At 37.8% G+C, this 21,216-nt stretch overlaps 1 protein-coding gene across 4 annotated transcripts in view; it reads left to right on the plus strand.

Moving 5' to 3' along the window:
* The first annotated feature begins 2,029 nt into the window (after positions 1-2,029).
* SEC63 (SEC63 homolog, protein translocation regulator) overlaps positions 2,030-21,216 on the plus strand; it is a 68,851-nt gene continuing 49,664 nt past the window's right edge. The window contains exons 1-4 of one of the 4 annotated variants that reach the window (XM_036248609.1): positions 10,438-10,550; positions 12,739-12,778; positions 15,500-15,599; positions 20,667-20,781. In XM_036248609.1, coding sequence (XP_036104502.1) covers positions 15,544-15,599; positions 20,667-20,781 — 171 coding nt within the window. In that variant the 5' untranslated portion in view covers positions 10,438-10,550; positions 12,739-12,778; positions 15,500-15,543. Of the gene's footprint in view, positions 2,331-10,437; positions 10,551-12,738; positions 12,779-15,499; positions 15,600-20,666; positions 20,782-21,216 lie in introns of those variants that run through there. The other 3 variants (XM_036248607.1, XM_036248608.1, XM_036248610.1) reach the window with 3 other exon arrangements.

The following is a 21,216-nucleotide window of genomic DNA, read 5'->3' on the forward strand; positions in this document are numbered from 1 at the left end:
TAATTAAAGATATAATTCAGATTTGCTTTGGAGAATATTTGGGTGATCTCAGTTTATCCATGTTCAATTTTAGATTGGTCTGGATGCTAGTACATAAATGCAATTTGTTCAAAATGTTGTTTCATGGTTCAGTTCTGTTCAAGCCACTCTTATGCATGACCCCAGAGCTATAGGGAAGAGATTATTACTGCAGAAAAAAAGTCAGAAGTGAAATATTTATCATCAATAATTTACATTGCCACAAGATTATAAAACTGATGTATTATCTTTACACAAATGCTGAGTAAAACACATAATCAAAGCAATAAAATAATAACCACTTCAGCATTATTAAAATCTGGGAAGACTTAACAACAAATTCAACACAAACAAAAGAAACTTCAGGATCCTACCTACATCAACTGAGCCAATTTTATGACTAATTTGTTTCTGAAGCACAGCAAATTGTTCTGGGCATCTCAGCGTTGGGTGATTGCAATACTGTGCTGACTTCATAGTCCAGTCCTCTTCGTCTCATTTTTGTTTTATTTTTTTCCCCTCTTTGAAAACTTTATACAGAAAAACAGTGAGGAAGGAAATGCAGGGAAAATTATTTTCTGAAATTCCCTTTTAAAATGGATAGGTGGGACATTTCAAAGGGAAGAGAGAATACATGTGAACATAGTCTGTTATAAAGGAAAGCATTACTGATCATGATAACAGTTTTGAGGACATGATATAAAAGATGACATATGACTAGATTTCTCTTTCAACAACAGAAGGTATATTTGAAGGAACTTAGTAAATAAAATATAGAGTTTTTAAATGACTTTAAAAATATACATTGTAATTTTTGGTATTTGCTTATTACAGGGTTTTTGCTTTGAAAAGCATTTTCACTATAATCCCCTTTAATCTTCACAACCACTCTGTGAGGTGTGGGTCGCACGGGTTGTCCCTTTTCATCCACAGAGGGTAGATAGAGACGCTGGGATAGGCCCCAGCCAGGGCTGCGGTGGAATCGCGGGGTCATTCGCGGATCAGGGCACCAGCCCTCTCCACTCCCAGCCCAGCTGACACCTGTCTCTGGGATCTCACAGCCGGCAAAGGGAGAGGCCCCCTAGAGCGACTGCTCCCCTAGTGGATCCTTGTTAAAGTGCATATTCCTGGCCACATCCTGCAGGGAGTGCCAGCGCTCTGAGAGAAATCGCAAGGTCCACGACGAGGTGGTGAAGGGCATTGGCTCTGTGGCATCAGAGTAATATAGGTTTGAATCCTTAGATCGTGTAATTTTAAGCAATCTCTCGAGTCTTAATTTCCTCATCTGGAGAGCAGGGCATGCTTTGATTTATTCCAAGGGGTTTACTGACGATTAAAGGACATAAAGAAATAAAGGTCTTAGCCTACTGCCTGGGTTGAAGAAAACACTGTGGACCTGGCGGCTATAAATATTAGCATTGAGATGGGTAGGTCACCGTCTCTACCCGCTTGGGGAATGTACATCCGCAAAATGGGTGCTGTGTAGACCTGTCTTTTAATAGCAAACATTACTTTGCAAACAAAACCCCCACCACCCTCCCCTGTGCTGCCTTGATCTGAATGATCCTTGTGTCCAAAATGTGGGGTCTGGAGGAGCTGATCTGGAACCTAAATAATATTATTATTATCAACCAGAGAAATTAAAAAGCAAGAAGGCAGGACAAGGTGAGGCAGACATAGGAAAGGGGGAGCGGCAAGAAAGTTCTGCGACCCATTGCTGGGTGCGGGGGCTGCGGCTGGGACTCCACAAACCGACACCCTTGACCTGGAGTGGGTCACTGGGAAAGCAAGGTAAAGGAGCTCTAGGACTAGGAGGCGGCCCTAGGGGCGGATCTACAGGCGTTTGAGGGGCGGGGCTGTAACTTCGGGGGCGGGGCCCAGGGCGGGACCTCGCAGAGTTCCCTGGGCTGCGTGCGCCACGTCTCCCTTAGGGAGCGTGTGAAGGAGCAGCGGAGGGGAGGGAAAACCGAGCGGGGCGGAAACTATCTCTTCTTCTCTTCTCGCGAGAGCTGGCGACGGGTAGTGGTGGTGGCGGCGGCAGCGTGTCCGTGAAAGTAGCGTGGGGGCGGGGAGGAGAGGCGGCGTCGGCGTCCAAGCTACGCCACACCGGGTTGGAGTGCTGGGAGTCGGGGTGCTGGCGGGGTCGTGGGGGCGGCGGTGAGAAGAGGGAGGCAGAGGAGGGTGTGCCATGGCGGGGCAGCAGTTTCAGTACGATGACAGCGGGAACACCTTCTTCTACTTCCTCACCTCCTTCGTGGGGCTCATCGTGATCCCGGCCACATACTACCTCTGGCCCCGAGACCAGAATGCCGGTGAGTTCCTCTTGCAGCTGCCCGCGGACCGCTCAGGCTCTGCCGGCCCCTCCGGGCCCGCAGCTCCTGCCCGCTTCGGCCCAGCCCAGCCCGCGGTGATACCGCCCGCACCGCCCGGTCTCGCCTCCAGGCGTCCGCTGCTGGCGGCCCGGGCTCCGCGGTGTTTACTCGGTGCCTCTCCCGGCTCCTCTCCACCATCCTTCATTGTCCTCCTCGGGAGTTTCGCTTCGCACCCTCTTCCCCCATTGTTCTGGACACTCTTTGCAGCCTCCTCCTATCTCTTTGTCTTCTTTGCCTCAGGTTTTATTGTGTATTTTTCTTTATGGAGGGAGCAGGATGGGATGAGAGGATGGGAATTGGGAGTGAGAGAAGAGTTGGCAAAGGAGGTAGCCGAGGGTGCAGGCACAACTCTGAGCCCCCAAGCACGGTCCTTTTTCTCCCCACCCCCGTTTCCCTGTTGCAGCTGTCTTTACAGATGTTTTAGATACCATCTAAGCTGGGTGGCGTGTTTAGGATTCCAACTGAGCTCGCCAGAAGCCCCTCCCCCGTCCCTTTTCCTTGTTGCTTTTTCATTTGTTAACTCCTGCTTGTGGTGGTTATTCCTCTTAGCAAAAATAGGCTTTTCTCTATTTCCTTTTCTTTGGCATTTCCTGTTTATGGCGGAAAAAGTGCAAGAACTGAAGGATTAAGTCTGTAGGTAGTTCATCTTGCAGTAGTTTTGAGGTAGCTGGTTCATTTGCTTTTAGTTCCAAATCTTTTCACATTAAATAACATCGGATTAGAACACAGGATAATATAGATTCTTGTCAAGGCATTTTATGTGTGGGTAATGCTTGGATTCCATTTGTTGCACCCTACTAGACCATATGGCAGATGATATTCTTAATGCTGATGGAACTGTAAGGCCCTAGTTGGTTATTTATGGAAGTGTTAACAGTAACTAGTAGGTTTTGAGTATTAACTATTATGAACATTTAGGGAAAAGCTTTCTACTTCACAAGAGCTATGCTAACTTGATTAAATATCTTCCCTCAAGTTGGGTGTGGTGGAGGTCTAGGTTTGTCTGTCCAGGTTACATACTATACTTTGAGGGTAATTGTTAACATTGAAACATTGAATCAGCTCAGAACTTATGCTTTAAGACTGATTCATTGCTTTGCAAAATTCTTGAGTTACATAATGGAACTAAGTTAAATCTGAATGTAGGGTAAATAATAACAAAGGATTCCATCTTTTTTGTATATTTAACAATAATTACGATATCCATTAGGTGCAGAATTCTGACCAAAGTTATCAGTTTTCTCATTCAGTGGATAGTTTATGAAAATTGGATTTTGGTCTTTTGTGCTCTTTTTTTCTAAGTTTATTTCATTTGTTCTTTGGACAGTAGTTATGTGTAAGTGATGAAGTTTTTATACTGTAATAGTTTCCCTTTATCTGCAAAACCAAGGCCATTATGGTTTTTTTATTTCAAGTAAGAAGAGTGCATTTTTCAGTGTAGAGTTTATTTTCACTTATCTCACATTTGTATGTGCAGTTGGTTGTGTGGAAGACAAAAGGGTATTGGGAGAGTAGGTTTGGTTCGAATGTGTTGCAAAGAGCTGCCCTGATTTCAGAAATTAGTCATTTTAATCTACACTGAATTATTGAAATCTGAAAGTTATATTTTCATGGTGGGTTTTGTATTATAAAATTTGCCAGATATATCATAGGCAGGTCATACTTGAGCCCGTTCATTTAGTGGGTCTTTGGAAAAGTGGTAGGAAGTTAATATTGACTATAAGTTAATATGGACTTCAAATGTCACTTTATTTAATCCTCTTAAAAATAGAAGGATGTAGGTATTATTATTATCACCTTTATTCTTACACGAAGAAACTGGGATTTAAAGAGCTTAAGTAGCTTTCTTGTGTGGTGGAGCCAGGTCAACTTAGCTTTCAAGCCCTCCATTCTTTCCATATTGCTGGATAGAAAGTTAGGTATTTATCTGCTCCTTCTTCACATCTGGCTCTCTGCTTCAGACTTGCTATAGTCAGTAAATGTTCATATATTGATGTACTTGTTTGGTCTGGCCTCAAATTACATTATAAAAATTAAGGTGAGTACTTAAATGCTATTCATGTCACTATGAAAATTGGTGGACACCACTTGGATTTTTTTGTGTGTGTATCTACCATAATACAGTTGTTTCTTTAGAATTACAGTGACATTAAAAGGATGTTTTTGTCATAGTGACATTTCCGCCCCCAAAGTCCTGTTGCAGTGTCTTGAATATCACAGAGAAATCTTGAATTACAGGATCACCCAAAGCTCTAGGAGGGTGGGGGGGGGGGGGAGAGTTTTCAGGTGTGTGCAGCAAAATAATTTGGTGACTTGTACTGACAGGAGGCTACTTATAATCTTATACCATTTATAAAATTGTCGTATTTTGCTTTGTAGTATTTTTTTGTTTATTGGAGCTGTTTTAGACCCTCCAGGGCTTGTTAGGGTAGAAACATACTGTCTTTCTAAAATCTGAGAAATTTTGAAGTATACTGGGTCTCAAGGATTTTGAATTACGGATGTGGACCTATAATAGTATTTTTGAATAATACAATAGGATATTTTAATCTTTGATTTTGAAGCTTATTTTATTTAGTATTCCTTTGAAGCTGTAAGTAGCCCATACAAATATGTAGGCATATATAGAGTTTGAATTTCAAGGTTCTTATGGCAGTCTTGACTTTTCAGGGATATCCTCTGTACGAAAGCATGAAAATATTTTCTTTGCCAGCAATTATACAACCTTCAAGTTCAGTTTAAGTAATCTTTGTTTAGTTTTTTTTAAAAAAAGATGACACATTTGGGGCTTTCAGTTTCATGGTTGACAGTGTTAGTGTAGCACATTTGTAATTGTTGGGCTCTCAGAAAATATGGCACCATTTCACAGATTGTAAAATCTAGGGTTTGAAAAATAGAAATAGCCTAGTCATTGGCATATTTGACATGTTACTTGAAATTATTCTGTTATCCAAAACATTAGTAGTGGAATCCTTTTGCCTTGATGTTTGTCTAATCTTTTGGGCTAAGTGGGTTTATAATTAATACCCCTTTTTGTAGTTGAAGCATCCTATTTATTTTACTCTCTTGGTTGGTTGTTTGCAAATTGGCTGAATAAGATGACTGAATACTTTTTCAGACCACTATGGACAAAAGCTCTGTGAACTAATAATTACATAGAGGGTTTAGATTTCCTTAGAACATTGGTTCTCAATCCTGGCCTACACATTAAAATCACTTGGGGAGCCCTGGCCGGTTTGGCTCAGCGGTTGGAGCGTCGGCCTGCGATACAGAGAGACCCGGGTTCGGTTCCCGCTAAGGGCACGTACCTCGGTTGCAGTTTGTCCCCGGCCCTGGTTGGTCGTGCGGGTGGCAGCCACTCGATGTGTCCCTTCACATCGATGTTTCTCTCTCTCTCTTCCTCTCTCTCCCTCCCGCTCTATCTGAACAAAAAATGGAAAAATGTCCTCGGTTGAGGATTAAAAATAATAATAATAAAATAAAATAAAATCACTTGGGGAGAGCCCTGGCCAGTTTGGCCCAGCGGTTAGAGCGTTGGCCCATGGTCCAGACAGACCTGGGTTTGGTTCCTGCTAAGGGTACGTACCTCGGTTGCAGTTTGTCCCTGGTCCTGGTTGGGTCATTTGGGTGGCAACCCTTGATGTGTCCCTTTCACATCGATGTTTCTCTCTCCCTCTCTTTCCTTCCCACTCTGTCTGAACAAAAAATGGAAAAATGTCCTTCTGGTGAGGATTAAAAAAAAAATCACTAGGGGAGCTGTTAAAAACACTTACTTGTACCCATCCCCAGAAGTTCTAATTTAATTAGTTTGGAGTGGGGACTGTGTATTGGTTTTTTAAAAGATACTTATGTGGCCTAACTGATGGCTCCATTCCTCATCAGGGCGCATGCCTCGTTTTTGGGCTTGAATTCCCAGTGGGAGGCGTGCAGGAGGCAGCCAATGGGTGTTCCTCTCCCTCGCTCTGAAACCAATTTAAAAGAAAAAATAAACATAAAAGATGCCTGTGTATTTGTAAATTCTAGCTAGGTTTGAGAAGTGCTACTGAGAGGAGAACTTCCTTAGTAGTGATCTTTTTTTTTTTTTATCCTCACCTGAGGACATTTTTTCATTTTTGTTTAGATACAGTAGGAGGAAGAGAGAGAGAAAGAGAGAAACATTGATGTGAAAGGGATACATTAAGTGGCTGCCTCCCACACAACCCCAACCAGGGCCGGGGATCAAATCACAACCGAGATATGTGCCCTTCATTGGAATTGAACCCACGACTCATTGGTTTGCGGCTGGCGCTCTAACTGCTGAGCCAAACTGGCCAGGGCTTTAGTAGTGATCCTTTGATGGAATTGTCATTTTGGGGAAGTTAGTGTATTTTTTTTATTTTTTATTTTTGCTATGTGCTCTTTGCTTTAAAAAACAAAACAAAACAAAACCTCTAAACCCTCTGTTTTTACCTTTTTGTTTTACAAAGCTAAGAAGTACTTTCTGTAGAATAATGCTGTATAGTTTTTGTAGTTGAAGCCAAATATTTTTGTTAAAAACTTTAATGACACAGGCTTACAATGATAGGTGACAAGAGAAAATAACTGCTTGTAATTATTAGAATTTCAAATAATCAAGAGCATGCTTTTATTCCTTTCATTGGTTAAGTATTATAGATCCTTTGAATTTATTCCATGACCTTACTTTTTTTACCCTATGTAAATTTAACAAAATTTATTTTATTAAATTTATTTTTCAATTATAGTTGACATACAACATTATATTTGTTTCAGGTGTACAACATAGTGATTAGACATTTATATACCTTATGAAGAAATCACCCCAGTAAGTCCAGTACCCATCTGGCACCATACATAGTTATTATAGTAATTATTGCCAATATCCCCCATGCTGTACTTTACATCCCTGTGACTGTTTTTAGAATTGGCAATTCTACTCCTTAATCCCTTCACCTGTTTCTTCCATCCCGCCCAACCCTGCTCCCATCTGGTGGCTACCAGTTTGTTCTCTGTGTTCATGAGTTTGTTTCTGTTTTGTTTGTTATTGTTCAGACTTCACATATAAGTGAAATCATACAGCATTTATTTTTTTCTTACTTAACTTAGTATAAAACCCTCTAGGTCTACCCATATTGTCGCAAAGGCAAGATTTCATTCTTTTTTATGGCTGAGCAATATTCCATTGACTATATGTACTATATCATCTTTATTCAGTCATCAGTTGATGGGCACTTAGGTTGCTTCCATATCTTGGCCATTGTAAGTAGTACTTCAGTGAACATAGGGGTGTGTACACTATATCTTTTCTAATTAGTTTTTTGGATTTCTTCAGATAAATATGCAGAAGTGGAATTGCTGAAAACTTACTGACCTTACTCCTTGATCTTTTTCATTACTCACTGTATGATCTTAGGCAAGTATTTAACTTCTATGTGTTTTAGTTCACTCATCTGTAAAATAAAGACAGTAGTTATCTGTTTCATTGAATTAAAGTGAGGATTAAACAAACATATATAAAGTGTTAAAACAGTGTCTGGCACATAGTGGAGCTATTAGCTCCTACTGTTTTTGCCAGTTACATAGTCTTTCTGGAACAATTTCATTGGGAATTTAAGTACTCAGATTTTTTAAAAAATTGTTTGAAAGGATTCATGAAATCTTTTTGAAAAGTTACATTTTATTCTTTGCTTGCTCTCCCTCTCAAATGGTATCAAGTGATTTAACTCTCTGACCTGGGAAGGTGAGCTGGGGTCCACTGTTAATGCTTGGTAGTAGAGTAAGAAAACTATGAATTTGAAAAGTTAGAACTTTTGGTTTTAAGTTCCTGCCTAGTCCCTAGGATGTTATTTCTGACCTTTCAGCCTCATTTTGTAGGGGCAGTAATAATAACCTGTCCTTCCTACTCAGGAAGTGATTATGAGAGGCAAAGAAATAAATGCATGTAAACAAGCTTGCAAAACTAAACGCACTGTAGTTTTTATTCAGACATAAAGAAGGTCATAACAAATACATCCATATTGTGCTTAGACTTCCTTTTTAAAAATGTTTCCTATTAACAGACTATTGACAAGGAATGTTGCTATCTCACCATCACATTTCTTTTTTGAAAAGTGTTGTTCATTCTCTTAAAAAGATGTTCCTTAACATTTTGGAATTGTGTTTGTGTCAGGATGAATGGAGGAATTTTTTCATATAGGTTCCAGATCTTTTTGGCTTTAGATTTTTGCCTGTTTAGTTAAATCTAATAGTTATTGGTTGAGCATTTCACTATTTGCCTGTACCAGGAACAGCAGATGATACAGAGACAAATGCAAGATAAGTCCTGTTTTGATAGAGTTTGTAATCCAGGTGGAATGAAGGATTATAATTAGACTAGTACACAAATTATTATATTTTGAGCACAACAGAATGTATAGTCCTTTTTTTTTTATTTTTTAGAAAGCTCTAAAAATGTTAAAAATTTAAACTTAATAATTCCACTTCTGGGACTCTTCTGAGGATACAGCCCTTTTATAATAAACTGGATGTTTACTTTTCTTTTGGACCTTGACAATTCTGTAGCAAATTGAATGAAAACAAACAAAAAAGGACTGCCCCCCCTGCCGAAATTTATGGCTGTATTGCCTTGCTCCACACACTTTAGTACTAAAGTCCTTGCAACATTTTCATTTGTTGTACTTTTTGTAAACTTCTATTTCACCAAACTTTTTATTAGAGGTATCATCTAATTCATTGTTTTTAGCTACTCCTCGTTCTTTTTTAAAAATCCTCATCTGAGGATATTTTTCCATTTAGTTTCAGACAGTGGGGGATGGGGGTGGGGTGGAAAGAGAGAAACATCAATGTGAGAGAGAGACATCAATTGGTTGCCTCCCACACCACCCCAAACAGGGCCAGGGACAAACCGCAACCAAGGTAGGTGCCCTTGACCGGAATTGAACTTGAGACTCTTTGGTCTCTTTGGTTCCAACACTCTTTAACCGCTGAGCCAACCCAGCCAGGGCATACCTCTTGTTCTTAAATTTTTTGACTTGGATTTCTTACATAATACATTTTCTACTTTGGAGATATAGTTAGGATAGGTGTGATAAGTTAATGAGAACAGGGACACAGTGTATTTTAGGCAATCTAGTTATTCTTTTATTAGGGGGAGGCAGTTAAAGTGATTTATCACACAGGCCTATGTGTCTAAACCTAGGCACAAGTCCTGTCTCCTTTCTTCAGTGGTTATTTGCTATTCCTTTGATACCATCTGTAACTTTGGGCAAGTTACTTAACGTCCAAGAGCCTCAGTTTTTTTATTTTTTACTTTTTTTATTTTTAAGTATAATAATACATATATATCCCCAGGGTGATGGGGGGGTACCCTAAATGAGATAATTCACACATTCAACAAATTTATTAAGCACCTACTATTTGCTAGACATTGTGTTAGGCACTGGAATAAGGGGGTAAACAATATAGAGGAGATCCCTGTTCTCTTGAAACTTACATCTTAGTGTGGGGGAGGCATGTTTATACTATATATAAACAATAGAAATATCAGATGGTGATAAATACTGTGTAGAGAAGTAGAGTATTCAGAGAACCTTCCTGAGAACGTTTTTTCAAGTTGAGTGACAAAAGAGAGTCAGCCATTCAAAGACCTGAATAGTGTGGGAAAAGCCTCTAGGCTGGAGGAACAGTTGTGTATAAAAGCTTTTAAAGTAAGAAAGAGTGAGCATATTCCAGTAACAGAGGAGACCAAAGTGGCAGGAGTGTGGTGGGTGAGGAGAATAATCTGGGCTAAAGTCAGAGAGGGAGCTTGGATGCATATCTATAAGCCAAGGTAAGAGGCTTGGGTTTTACTTTAGATGCAGTGGGGAACTATTGAAGGTTTACTATTCTATTTCTTAATGAGATGAGAAAAATTTTTTGGCCAGCTTGAATATATATATCCTTTTAAGGATGAAGTCATATCTACTTATAAATTTTAGTTGCGTATTTAAAATCACATACTATGTAATACAGTACTTTAAAAATAGTTTTATTCCTTTATATTTCAGGAAACAGTTCTTCCCAGTTTCTTCAGAATATATATGTTTCTCTTACATTTGTTTGGGATATAGCACTTTTGGGTTCTGAATATGATACCATTACTGGAAATTTTATTCCAAGCCACAGGTGTGTCATTAGAGTTTTAACTCTTTTTGAACATATGGGTTAGTTACAAGTTGCTTATAAGTGAAAGCATAACATATTTTACTTTTATTTTAATAACTTATCAATTAGTAATATTTATGTTGCCTTGATAACATCAAAAAATGTAGTGTCAGAAATTTTAGCACATAAACCTGATAGATGTTAAACTTAAGTATCATAAACTTACTATATGCAATATATCTTTGATGATATGTGCCAAAGCATTTAGAGGTGAAATGTCTTGATGTCTGCAACTTGCTCTAAAATAATTCAGAATAAAAGGAGAGGCAGGGAAGGAGGGAGCTAGAGATAACGCCAAAGTTGCAAAATGTTAACCATTTGTGAATTTAGGTGAGAAGTATTGTTCATTTCAATATTCTTTCAACTATGCTGAAGGCTTGAAAATTTTTGAAACATAAAATTGGAAAATGTAGTAGTCACAGGGATTTAAGAAATTAATTTTAAGAAGTATGTGTCAGTATTATAAGAAGTATCTTACCAGAGTAAAAGTACGTTAAGATAAAATTATGTGGGGCTTGAATGAAGGGCTTGTTCATGAATTTTTGTAAATGGATGATGGTGGTATGAAATAACTATGGTTTTTAGATTTCATTGGTATATTTAAAGCAATGGAACTATTTTATTTTAAAATGTTAACTTTATGTTAGAAATGGCATCTTTTGCAATTCTTCAAACTTAGATGAAAAATTTTAGATGCCAAATTGGGAATCTACAAGAAAGTATATGATTAAAAAAATTTTTTTTTTTTTTTTTTTGTGGTAAGCAGGCAGACAGGTTTGAAGACTTCAGACCTGGCTAATCTTTGTTCAGGTCTTTGGGTTCTAGGAATATGGTGCTATGAGTTCACTCAGTTATGCTACAGACTGGCAGATTATCCTGGCATGGACAGATGGTTGTGACTGTTTTAGCAAAGGCACTGTGTATCTTATGAAGCACAACCAGAATTAACAGCACCCCCCCCAACCCTGAACTACTCCCACAGACATATAAATTTTATGTTCAGCTGCTGAGAGCAATCATAATACGTTAATGTTTTTTAAACTACAGAATTGTTTTATGACCTTGTAATTTCCCTTTTCTATAAATATGGATAATTTCTTAAACTATATCTTATGTTAATGCTATTACCAACATAATTTTTACTGGCCAGGAAACTAGTAATTATATAAATTAGAAGTTTATAAATGAACTTCTTTTTATCCTTCTAAATGTCTTATAAAAATTTGTTTGGAGGGACTTTACTTGTGATACTTTGACTTGAGGTCATTCATATAGAGATTTGTAATGTGTATTATCAATATTTAGTTGTGCTGGAAATCTAAATGTCATTGTGCTATGGTATAAACCATACCCTGTAGTACTTATTAACTGACTCAAATCTTCTCCTAAAAGGTTAAGATTTAATTTTTGTATTGTGAGAGTGAGGCATGATGTACACATTGTACAAGACTACGAGGGCTGAAAACCATAGTTTTTCTTTTCTGTGCTTTCTCTTGGCTAGGATATTGGGAGAAAATCATTTCTTTGAATAAATCAAGCTATCTGGCTAATAGACTTCAGCATTGTTTTTATAACCTTATCAACTGTTTTCTTGGTTTTGTCCTTGAAAATGGGAGACTTTGGAGGCTTGATTTAATGAAATACAGATTAAAAAGTCACCATTATTTTCAGAAGTGTTCATAATTTAACCATGAAATCAGAAAATTAACATTACTACCATTTCATTCTCAGATCCCATTCAAGTTTTGTCACTTGTCTTTATGTCCTTTATAGTAGAAGATCCATTTCAGAATCACACATTACATTTAGTTGACATGTTTCTTTAACATGTTTTTTTTTTTTTTTTTAAGTCTGGAACAATTCTTCAGTTTTTTCCTTGACTTTAAAGATTACTGGCCAATTATTTTGTAGAATGAACCTGAATTTGGGTTGTCTGGTGTTTTATGATTACACTTAGGCATGAATCTGTATTCTTCTCATTGCCTTCTGTCAGATTGTATGATTGCAGTTTTTCCCATTGTTGGTGACATTTCTGATAACCTAATTAAGGTGGTGACTGCTAGGTTTTCTGTATTAGTTTCCTATTGCTGCTGTAACAAATTACCACAACTTTAGTGGATTAATACAACACAAATTTATTCTCTTACAGTTTTGGATACCAGAAGTTCAAAGTTCATTTCACTGGACTGGTTAGTGTTGGCAGGGATGGTTCTTTCTGGAGTCTCTAGAGCAGAATCTGTTTCCTTGCCTTTTCCATCTCCTAGAGATACTCTATATTCCTCGGCTTGTGGCTCCTCTCTCCACGTTCAAAGGACATCTCTCCAACCTCTGCTCCCATTGTCACATTACCTTCTGTCTTTGATCCTCTTACCTCCGTCTTTTAAGGACCCCATGATTATATTGGGCCCACCCAGATAATCTAGGATAATCTCCTCATCTCAAAATCTTTAATTTAGTCACATCTGTAGAGTCCTATTTGCCATGTAAGTTAATATATTCACTGGTTCTGGGTATTAAGATGAAGACATCTCAGAGGGGGGTTGGGAGGAATTATTCATCTTATTCCTCCCCCTGTAAAATCATTCTTTTCTCTTTTGTAATGTTTTTGTGGGAAGATACTTTGATCCCTGGTTCCCGTTAGTGGAGAATGTATTTAGAAGCTAAGATCTGGATGCTAGGTGTGCTTACTACTATTGAGATGTCACTGTTCTAGACTCACTTATTAGATAGAGCTAGGGAATATGTTATGTATGTGTACTGAGCTACATCTGAACTAAAATATATTAGTTCATACTGATACCTTCAATTCCAATCCAACACCACAGGGTTCATTCTTGTTTTCTATTTATTTCATAAATATAAGACCCTTCTTTGACAGTGAAAAACTGATTCCAGTTATCCTTAATATTCAGGGGTGGGCAAAAGTAGATTAACACTAACAATAAATAATACAATAATTAATAATAATACAAGAATAAACTCTGTTTTGTGTATTCACGAATGTAAACCTACTTTTGCTCACTCTGGTATTTACTTATTTGATCAGTCCCCCTGCATTATTACCCTTTCTGCCATCTCCCCTTTCCCTACATGGATCCTTCTTCACCATACCTGCTTCTGATACCTCCTGCCATATAGGTCTCCCATGTGGATGCTTTCCTCAAAACATGGTGCTAACAGAGGAGTTGGACTTCTTATATGGTGGCTTTGGAGCATTCTATTATCTATAAAGTTCTTTTACTTATCTGACATCTCATTTAAGGACTGTGGTTTTATTGTTTTTTAATATCATGAGAAAAATACATATTTAGTATTAACCGTCTGGACTCAGTTTAGATTATCTCAGTTTTATTGTCAACATCCAAAGCATCATACATAGTGAGGACCCAGTTGAACATATGCCTTCTCTCCATCAGGCCTGAGCAGCATGTGACCTTGACCATGTCATTGTTATGGAGCTTCTTTTTCTTTCTTTAATTCTCACTTGAGGATATGTTTTTATTTTTATTTTTTATCCTCACCTGAGGACATTTTTTGATATTTTGTTCAGATATAGTGGGGGGGGTGGGGTGGGGGGAGAAACATTGACGTGAAAGGGATACTTCAAGTGGTTGCCACCCACAGGAGCCAACCAGGGCCAGGGACAAACTGCAACTGAAGTATGTGCCCTTAGCGGGGAATGAACCCGGGCCTCTCCAGACCGCAGGCTGACGCTCTAACCACTGAGCCAAACTGGCCAGGGCAGGATATGGTTTTATTGATTTCAGAGAGAGAGAGGAGGGGAAAGAGAAACATTTATCAGTTGCCTCCCATATGTGCCCGAACCTGCAATGGAACCTGCAACCTTTTGGTGTATGGAATGACGTTCCAACCAACTGAGCCACCTGGCCAGGACTGTCATAGAGCTTCTTCACAGTCTGTGTGATCTGGTGCTTGTTGGCCTTGACATTTTCAGTGACCACAGTGTGCTTTTGTTTTCTGTCTTCATGGCTGACTTAAGTGCTAAGGGAGAATTTGATGATGGCACAGTTGTCAAGCTTGTTGCTCTTTTGAGGATATTTGAGCTGCTTTTGGAATGTCTTGGGCCCACCAGAAAGTGAATAACATCCAGATCTTCCTTTTTTGTGTGTGGCTGCAGACATCTTATAGCACTGCCTTCTTGTCCTTCTAAGCCTTTGGTTTGGCTTTGGCTTTGGGAGGGGCAGGGGTTTCTTTCTTTGCTTTCTGCATGCTATCTTTGTGGAAGGGTATTTTATTTTAAAACGTAAACTTTTTTTAACTTGGGAGCGTTATTCAAGCTAAGTGATTGTACTTTTATTATAGTAAAACTCTACATGATATTTTGGCTTTGTTTTAATTTCTTTTTAATTGAGTTATCGATTTTTCCTGGAGGCTAAAATTGTGTCTTTTGTCATAACTCTTATATGAACCTGATTTAACTTCTTATGGGTTTGAGTGACTTTTCCAATTTAATATAATTATTTTCATGTTTAAAGAATATTATTTATGCTTAGCTTCCTTAATAAACCACATATTTCAACTATTTTATACTTTTTATTCCTTCTATAGTAGAAGGGAAAGGAGAAGAGAATGTCTCAGAAATTACTGATTATGTGATTAAATATTTTGGATTCAAGTCAGTTTTTAACATTTTTCAATTAGAAGTTATTTAAGTCTCACATAAAAAGGGTTCCCTGGTAGCTGAGTAAAATTTCCCAAATAGATCATTTGTTCTAAGTGGCAGAAAATTTAACCTATCTTGTGAATTTCTCTTAAACATTATTTAAGTAGGTAATACTTTTCATGTTCCTATAAAATACTGGCATGGTGATGAACTTTAGTATGGTATTAACTCTGGTTTTGTCTTCACTGTGAAAAGTGATTTAACATCATTTTTTTTTTTTTGACAGAGCAAATTCGTTTAAAGAATATCAGAAAAGTATATGGAAGATGTATGTGGTATCGTTTACGGTTATTAAAACCTCAGCCAAATATTATTCCTACAATAAAGTAAGTAATTGGTTTCAGTAAAAAACATATTTAGTGTTTACTTTTTGCTATGTATCATCTAAAATAGGGGTATAATAATGAATAAAGCATGCATCTGTAAAGAAATTGTGGCCTTAGTAAGGGTAAGATGTGAATAGTAAATTTGAGAGCTGTCTTAACAGAGTGGTGTGCAATTCAAAGGAGAGAAAGTGTACTGAGAAAGAAAAGTGAAATCTTGAAGGAAAAGTTTATGCATCTTGTATCAGGATTTGAATTTTCTCTTAAAGACTATAGGTGAATCTTTAAAAGAGTATCAAAAAAGCAGGGAGGTGATATGATCATGGTGATGAAGTTTATTGAGCACATACTCTATGCTAGGTGCTGTGCTAGGGCTTTATAGGTTATCGCGTTAGTTTTATATTAACTTCAAGGTAGATGTTTTTGCTTTTTCTCAGATGAGGAAACTGAGACTAAGAAAATGAGGTAGCTTGACCAATGTCATACAGCTAGAAATGGTGGATTGAGGACCTAGTACCCTTTATTTTGGCAGGCCTATCTGCTTAAACAGGCCATTAGCATGTTTAATTAGAGCAGGCCTATTTGATTTTATGAGGCTATAGGGTATGTTAGTTTACGAGCAGGGATGGCGAAACCTTTTTTCTGCCAAGGGCCATTTGACTATAACATCATTCGAGGGCCATACAGAATTATTAACTTAAAAATTAGCCTGCTATATATGGGCAGGCTAATTTGGTGAGGTGTGTGATGTTCTGGTATTGATTTCGAGGGCCTTATACTGCCCGAGCTAGATCTTCCCCATCCCTGGTTTAGAGCCTAGGCTTTGGATCTTCACCCCAAGTCCTCAATTTAGAGGTAATAGATGAAACTAATAGGAGATGAAAGAGTTGCCGTTATTGGAGGACTGTATCTTGTAAATTACCTACATTATCTATCCAGTAGATAGGAGGGGAAGACCTAACAGAGGAAATTAGTAAAAGTTGAACAAGTTATCTTTTAATCTTGTTTTAAATGATGATAATTTTCAACATACCTGTGTAACTTCAGAGGGTTTAAGTAGTTTTTCTTTATTTTTTTAATTTATTTTTTTAGGGAGAGAGAAAGGGGGAGAGAGATAGAAACATCAGTGATGAGGGAAACATCTACTGGCTGCCCAGGTTGCATGTGCCCTGACTGGGAATCGAACTAGGACCTCTCAGTCCATGGGACTGACGCTCAATCCAGTGAGTCACACTGGCCGGGCAGTAGTTTTTCTTTTTAAGGTTCACTTTGCCTGGTTTAGCTCCTTTGTAGAGGAAGGGAAGTTCTGGCTTTGGTGTTGAATTCTTCAATGATGTAAAACTAAAAGGCAAATATTTTTGACCTACCAATCTCTTCTTTTCTGGGCCTTGGTCAACACTTTGTAGGTATTTGAACCTCAGTTTTCAAGAAAAAAACACCCCATAACTCTGAAGTTCTCTTCAGTGATTAATAAACTGATTTACTTAACTGGAAGTACAGATTAAAGGATATTTAAGTAAGGAAGAGTTACATTGATACTGGCAGCAACTTAGATAAGGTCAGAAACATCAAAATCTTTTTTTCTACTTAACCAACCCTGAGGTATTCATTCAACATTAAGCAGTCATTGTGTAATACTCTTTTTTTCTGGAAGTTGCTTCCAAAATAACTTTGAAAGTATGCTTAAGAAAAAAACAAGGCTTCACAAGTTAATTAATTACTGAAGCTATATGTAGTAAAAATGCTTATCTTTTCAGAGGAACCAAACATGCTTTTTAAAAAAATTGGTCATAGAGCACGATGCTGTCTGCTATGTTTCCACCTTTGCTTTGCCTCTTGGGAAATTAGACTGTGGTTTTATTGGTTGTAGTTTTTTCATCAGCCTGGAGGTTCTGTCTTGAGCCCCTGCTCTCCTCCTTTTATTCTTTGGCTCAGAGAGCCAGATGCTACAAGTAGAGCATCTAACAAGGGGTGTAACATATTTTAGGTGTTTTGTTCACTTTTCCTTCTACCCTCGTTTGCTTTTAAATCTTGTTTTAGTGGTTTTCCTTTATCTTTGTTTTCTGACTTTTGTTAGCCTGTTGGGAGAGGTGGCAAAAGAAAATGTGGAGTTACTAATTTGTGTGGGAATGAAGTATATTTTTATGTGTTCTTTAGGATTTTGAGGGGTATTAGCAAACTTTGGATTCAAATTAAAACAGTATTTTAAATTATTTTTATCGTTAATCTAATAAGTAGTTATTGTGCACCTACTATTCATGTGTCAGGTATTATATCAGGTGCCAATATAGTGTGATTAACAATTAGATGTGTTTCAACTACTTACAGTCTTGGGGGATACTGTCAAGTAAACAAATACTGGGAATAGAGCTTAGTAAGGTATGTGAGGGGGAACGCCATGGAGAGTAGAGAAAGGGCTCTTAACTCTGGCTCTACACAGAGAAGCTTCCCTGAATAATGAGGTCTGAGCTGAGATTCGGGTGGAGTTACTAATAACAGCCAATAGCTAATATGAATTGATCATTTACTATCACTGAGGCACTTTCTAGGTGCTTTACATACCTAATCTCAGTTGATTCTCAATTCTACCCTAAATGTTGGAAACTGAGTTATAGAAAGCTAAGCAACTTGCTAAGATCTCTTGGTTAATAAATGGTAAAGCTGCCCTGGCCGGTTTGGTTCAGCGGTTAGAGCGTCGGCCTATGGTCCGTAGGGACCTGGGTTCGGTTCCCACTAAGGGCATGTACCTCGGTTGCAGTTTGTCCCCGGCCCTGGTCGGTCGTGTGGGTGGCAGCCACTTGATGTGTTCCTTTCATATCGATGTTTCTCTCTCTCTCTCTCTGTTCCTCTCTCTCCCTCCCACTCTACCTGAACAAAAGATGGAAAAATGTCCTCAGGTGAGGATTAAAAAAAAAAAAAAAATGGTAAAGCTGGCATTTGGCCTCAGGTAGTTTTATTTCAGAGCCCATGTTCATAAGTACCTCTCTGTAGATAGACAGGTAAAAGTGGGAGCGCTCCAGGTAGGGCTCCCTGTTCTTCTTTTGGCATATAGTGTGGAAAGCAATTTGTAGTATTTATTATGCCCTTAATAAGCTTAGAGCATTATTTTGACTAGATGGAAAGAAATTTGCATTTCAGTGCTGTGTTTAAGCTACTGTGAAGTTAGTTAAAACTGAATTAAGATCTTGTCCAGGTGCTCAGGGAACTTGCATCGAGTCAGAGGAGGAAAGTCATGGTTTGCGCTTCTTTGTGACTAATCAGTCTCCCCATTGGCGAGGATTAAAGATTGCTTCTTGGAGGATGAATAATCTGAGTTGAATCTTGAAGAATGAATAGAATTTGAATAAGCAGAGATGAGAAATGGGAATTCTAGGTAGAAAGATTCAAGAGAAAAAAAACATGATGGTGGGATAAGCTTAGGGAACTTTGGGAAGTGGAGATTTTTGTTTGAAAAATCAGGGTGATAAAGGTAAACAGGTGGATTGGAACTGGATTCTAGAGTCTCATTCCAAAGCTGGGTTTCTAATGAGAGCTTATATACAAGGAACATTTTCTTTTTGTATTTGAAAACAAGTCACTCCAATTTTGTTTGATTAGTACTCCTATGATTCATTTTGTCCTTGTTTAACAATTCCTGTTCATTGTAACAAATTGTGATACAAAGGGTATAAAAAACAAATCATTCGATTTCATCCCTTAAAGATAGTCACTATTAAGATGATTTACCTTTCTGTATTTTTTGTTTTTTTTTTAATCCGAGGACATTTTTCCATTTTTTGTACAGACAGAGTGGGAGGGAGAGAGAGGAAGAGAGAGAGAGGGAAACATTGATGTGAAAGGGACATATCGAGTGGCTGCCACCCGCACGACCAACCAGGGCTGGGGACAAACTGCAACCGAGGTACATGCCCTTAGCGGGAACCAAACCTGGGTCTCTCCGGACCGCAGGCGGATGCTCTAACCGCTGAGCCAAACCCGGCCAGGGCTACCTTTCTGTATTTTTATTTAAAATAAACTTATTTATAAAATAGGATTATATTACATGTACATATCGCTTTGAAAGCTTTTTAAAAAATTTAATGATACAAGGTACATAATTTTTCCCTCAAATATTTTTAGTGGCTAGATGGTATTTCACTGTATAGATACACTGTTAATTTATTTGTCTAGTACTCTGTTGATGGGCATTTATGTATGTGTATGTTCTCTGCTGTTACTTGCATCGGTAACCACCTTTTTACACTTTATGTATTTAACTCTAGCGTATTTTCTTTTAAGTTTCTTGAAGTAAAGTAGATGGATAGTTAAAAGGGAATGTACTTCTTTAGGTCTTTGGATAGGTTATTGCCAAAGATTCCTTCAGAGTGTAGTGTGAGAGTTCCTTTTTTCTTTAATCTCTCCAGCACAGGTTGTATCGATCTTTTAAATATTTTCAATAAACAGAGCATATTGGAGAGAAGAAATTAGTTTTTTTCCCCCTAAATTAAATATTCTTTTATATATTTTTAACCTATTCTGTACATCTTTTTATATCTTAATTGGCTAAAACGTGTTTCATTGTATGGCTCTATCTTGGTTTATTTAATTAGTTTTCTGTAAAAGGACACCTAAGTTGTTTCCAACGTTTTACTATTATAAACATGGCTATTTATTCATCTTTGCACAATTGACCCATTATTTTTTGTAGTTTGTCTTCCTAAAAGTGTTATTGCAAGGTAAAGAACAATTCTTTTCACATTAAATGGTTTATTGAATACATGGTATTAATATATTTTAATCAAATGTAATAGTCCAATAAGTTAATAAGTTGAATGAACTTGTGTACTTAAAATTCTGCAAGTAGTAACTGAGAGAATATTAAATGCCAGGCACTATACAAGATTCTAGAGAATTCAAAGATGAAAACAACAACTGTTCTTGCTATAAACAGGAGTTAAGAATTTGAGTCAGTGGCATAGTGATATGAGACTACTTCAAATTGTTTTATGCCTTGATCTTGCCATAATGACTATTAAAGGAAAACCATATAGATGTATTTATTTACACTTCACATATCTTTTTCCTAAACAGGAAAATAGTTCTGCTTGCAGGATGGGCATTATTCTTATTCCTTGTGTACAAAGTTTCCAAAACAGACCGAGAATATCAAGAATACAATCCTTATGAAGTATTAAATTTGGATCCCGTAAGTAATATTTTTATATAATGCATCACATTAGTTTAATGATCCCATGAAAATACTGTAAGTCCACATCCTAAAAGAAATTGGGCTGTGCTGAAAAAAATAAGACTTTGGCCAGCTAAAATTCTTATTCAAATGAAATATCTAATCTATTATTTGTTATTCTAATGTACATATGTTTGTTTGTTTTTAAATCCTCACCTGAGGATAATTTTCAACTTATCTTCAGATAGAGTGGGAGGTGGGTGGGTGGGGGTGGGAGAAACTTTGATGTGAGAGACACACATTGACTGGTTGCCTCCTGCACGACCCTGAACCACAACCAACATATGTGCCCTTGACCGGAACCGAACTTGCAACTCTTTGGTGCACAGGCCGACATTCTAACTGCTGAGCCAAACCAGCCAGGGCATAATGTACATATGTTTTTAACCTACA

This window comes from Molossus molossus, unplaced genomic scaffold (assembly GCF_014108415.1).
Source record: "Molossus molossus isolate mMolMol1 unplaced genomic scaffold, mMolMol1.p scaffold_m16_p_8, whole genome shotgun sequence".
In the NCBI taxonomy this organism is placed as follows: domain Eukaryota; kingdom Metazoa; phylum Chordata; class Mammalia; order Chiroptera; family Molossidae; genus Molossus; species Molossus molossus.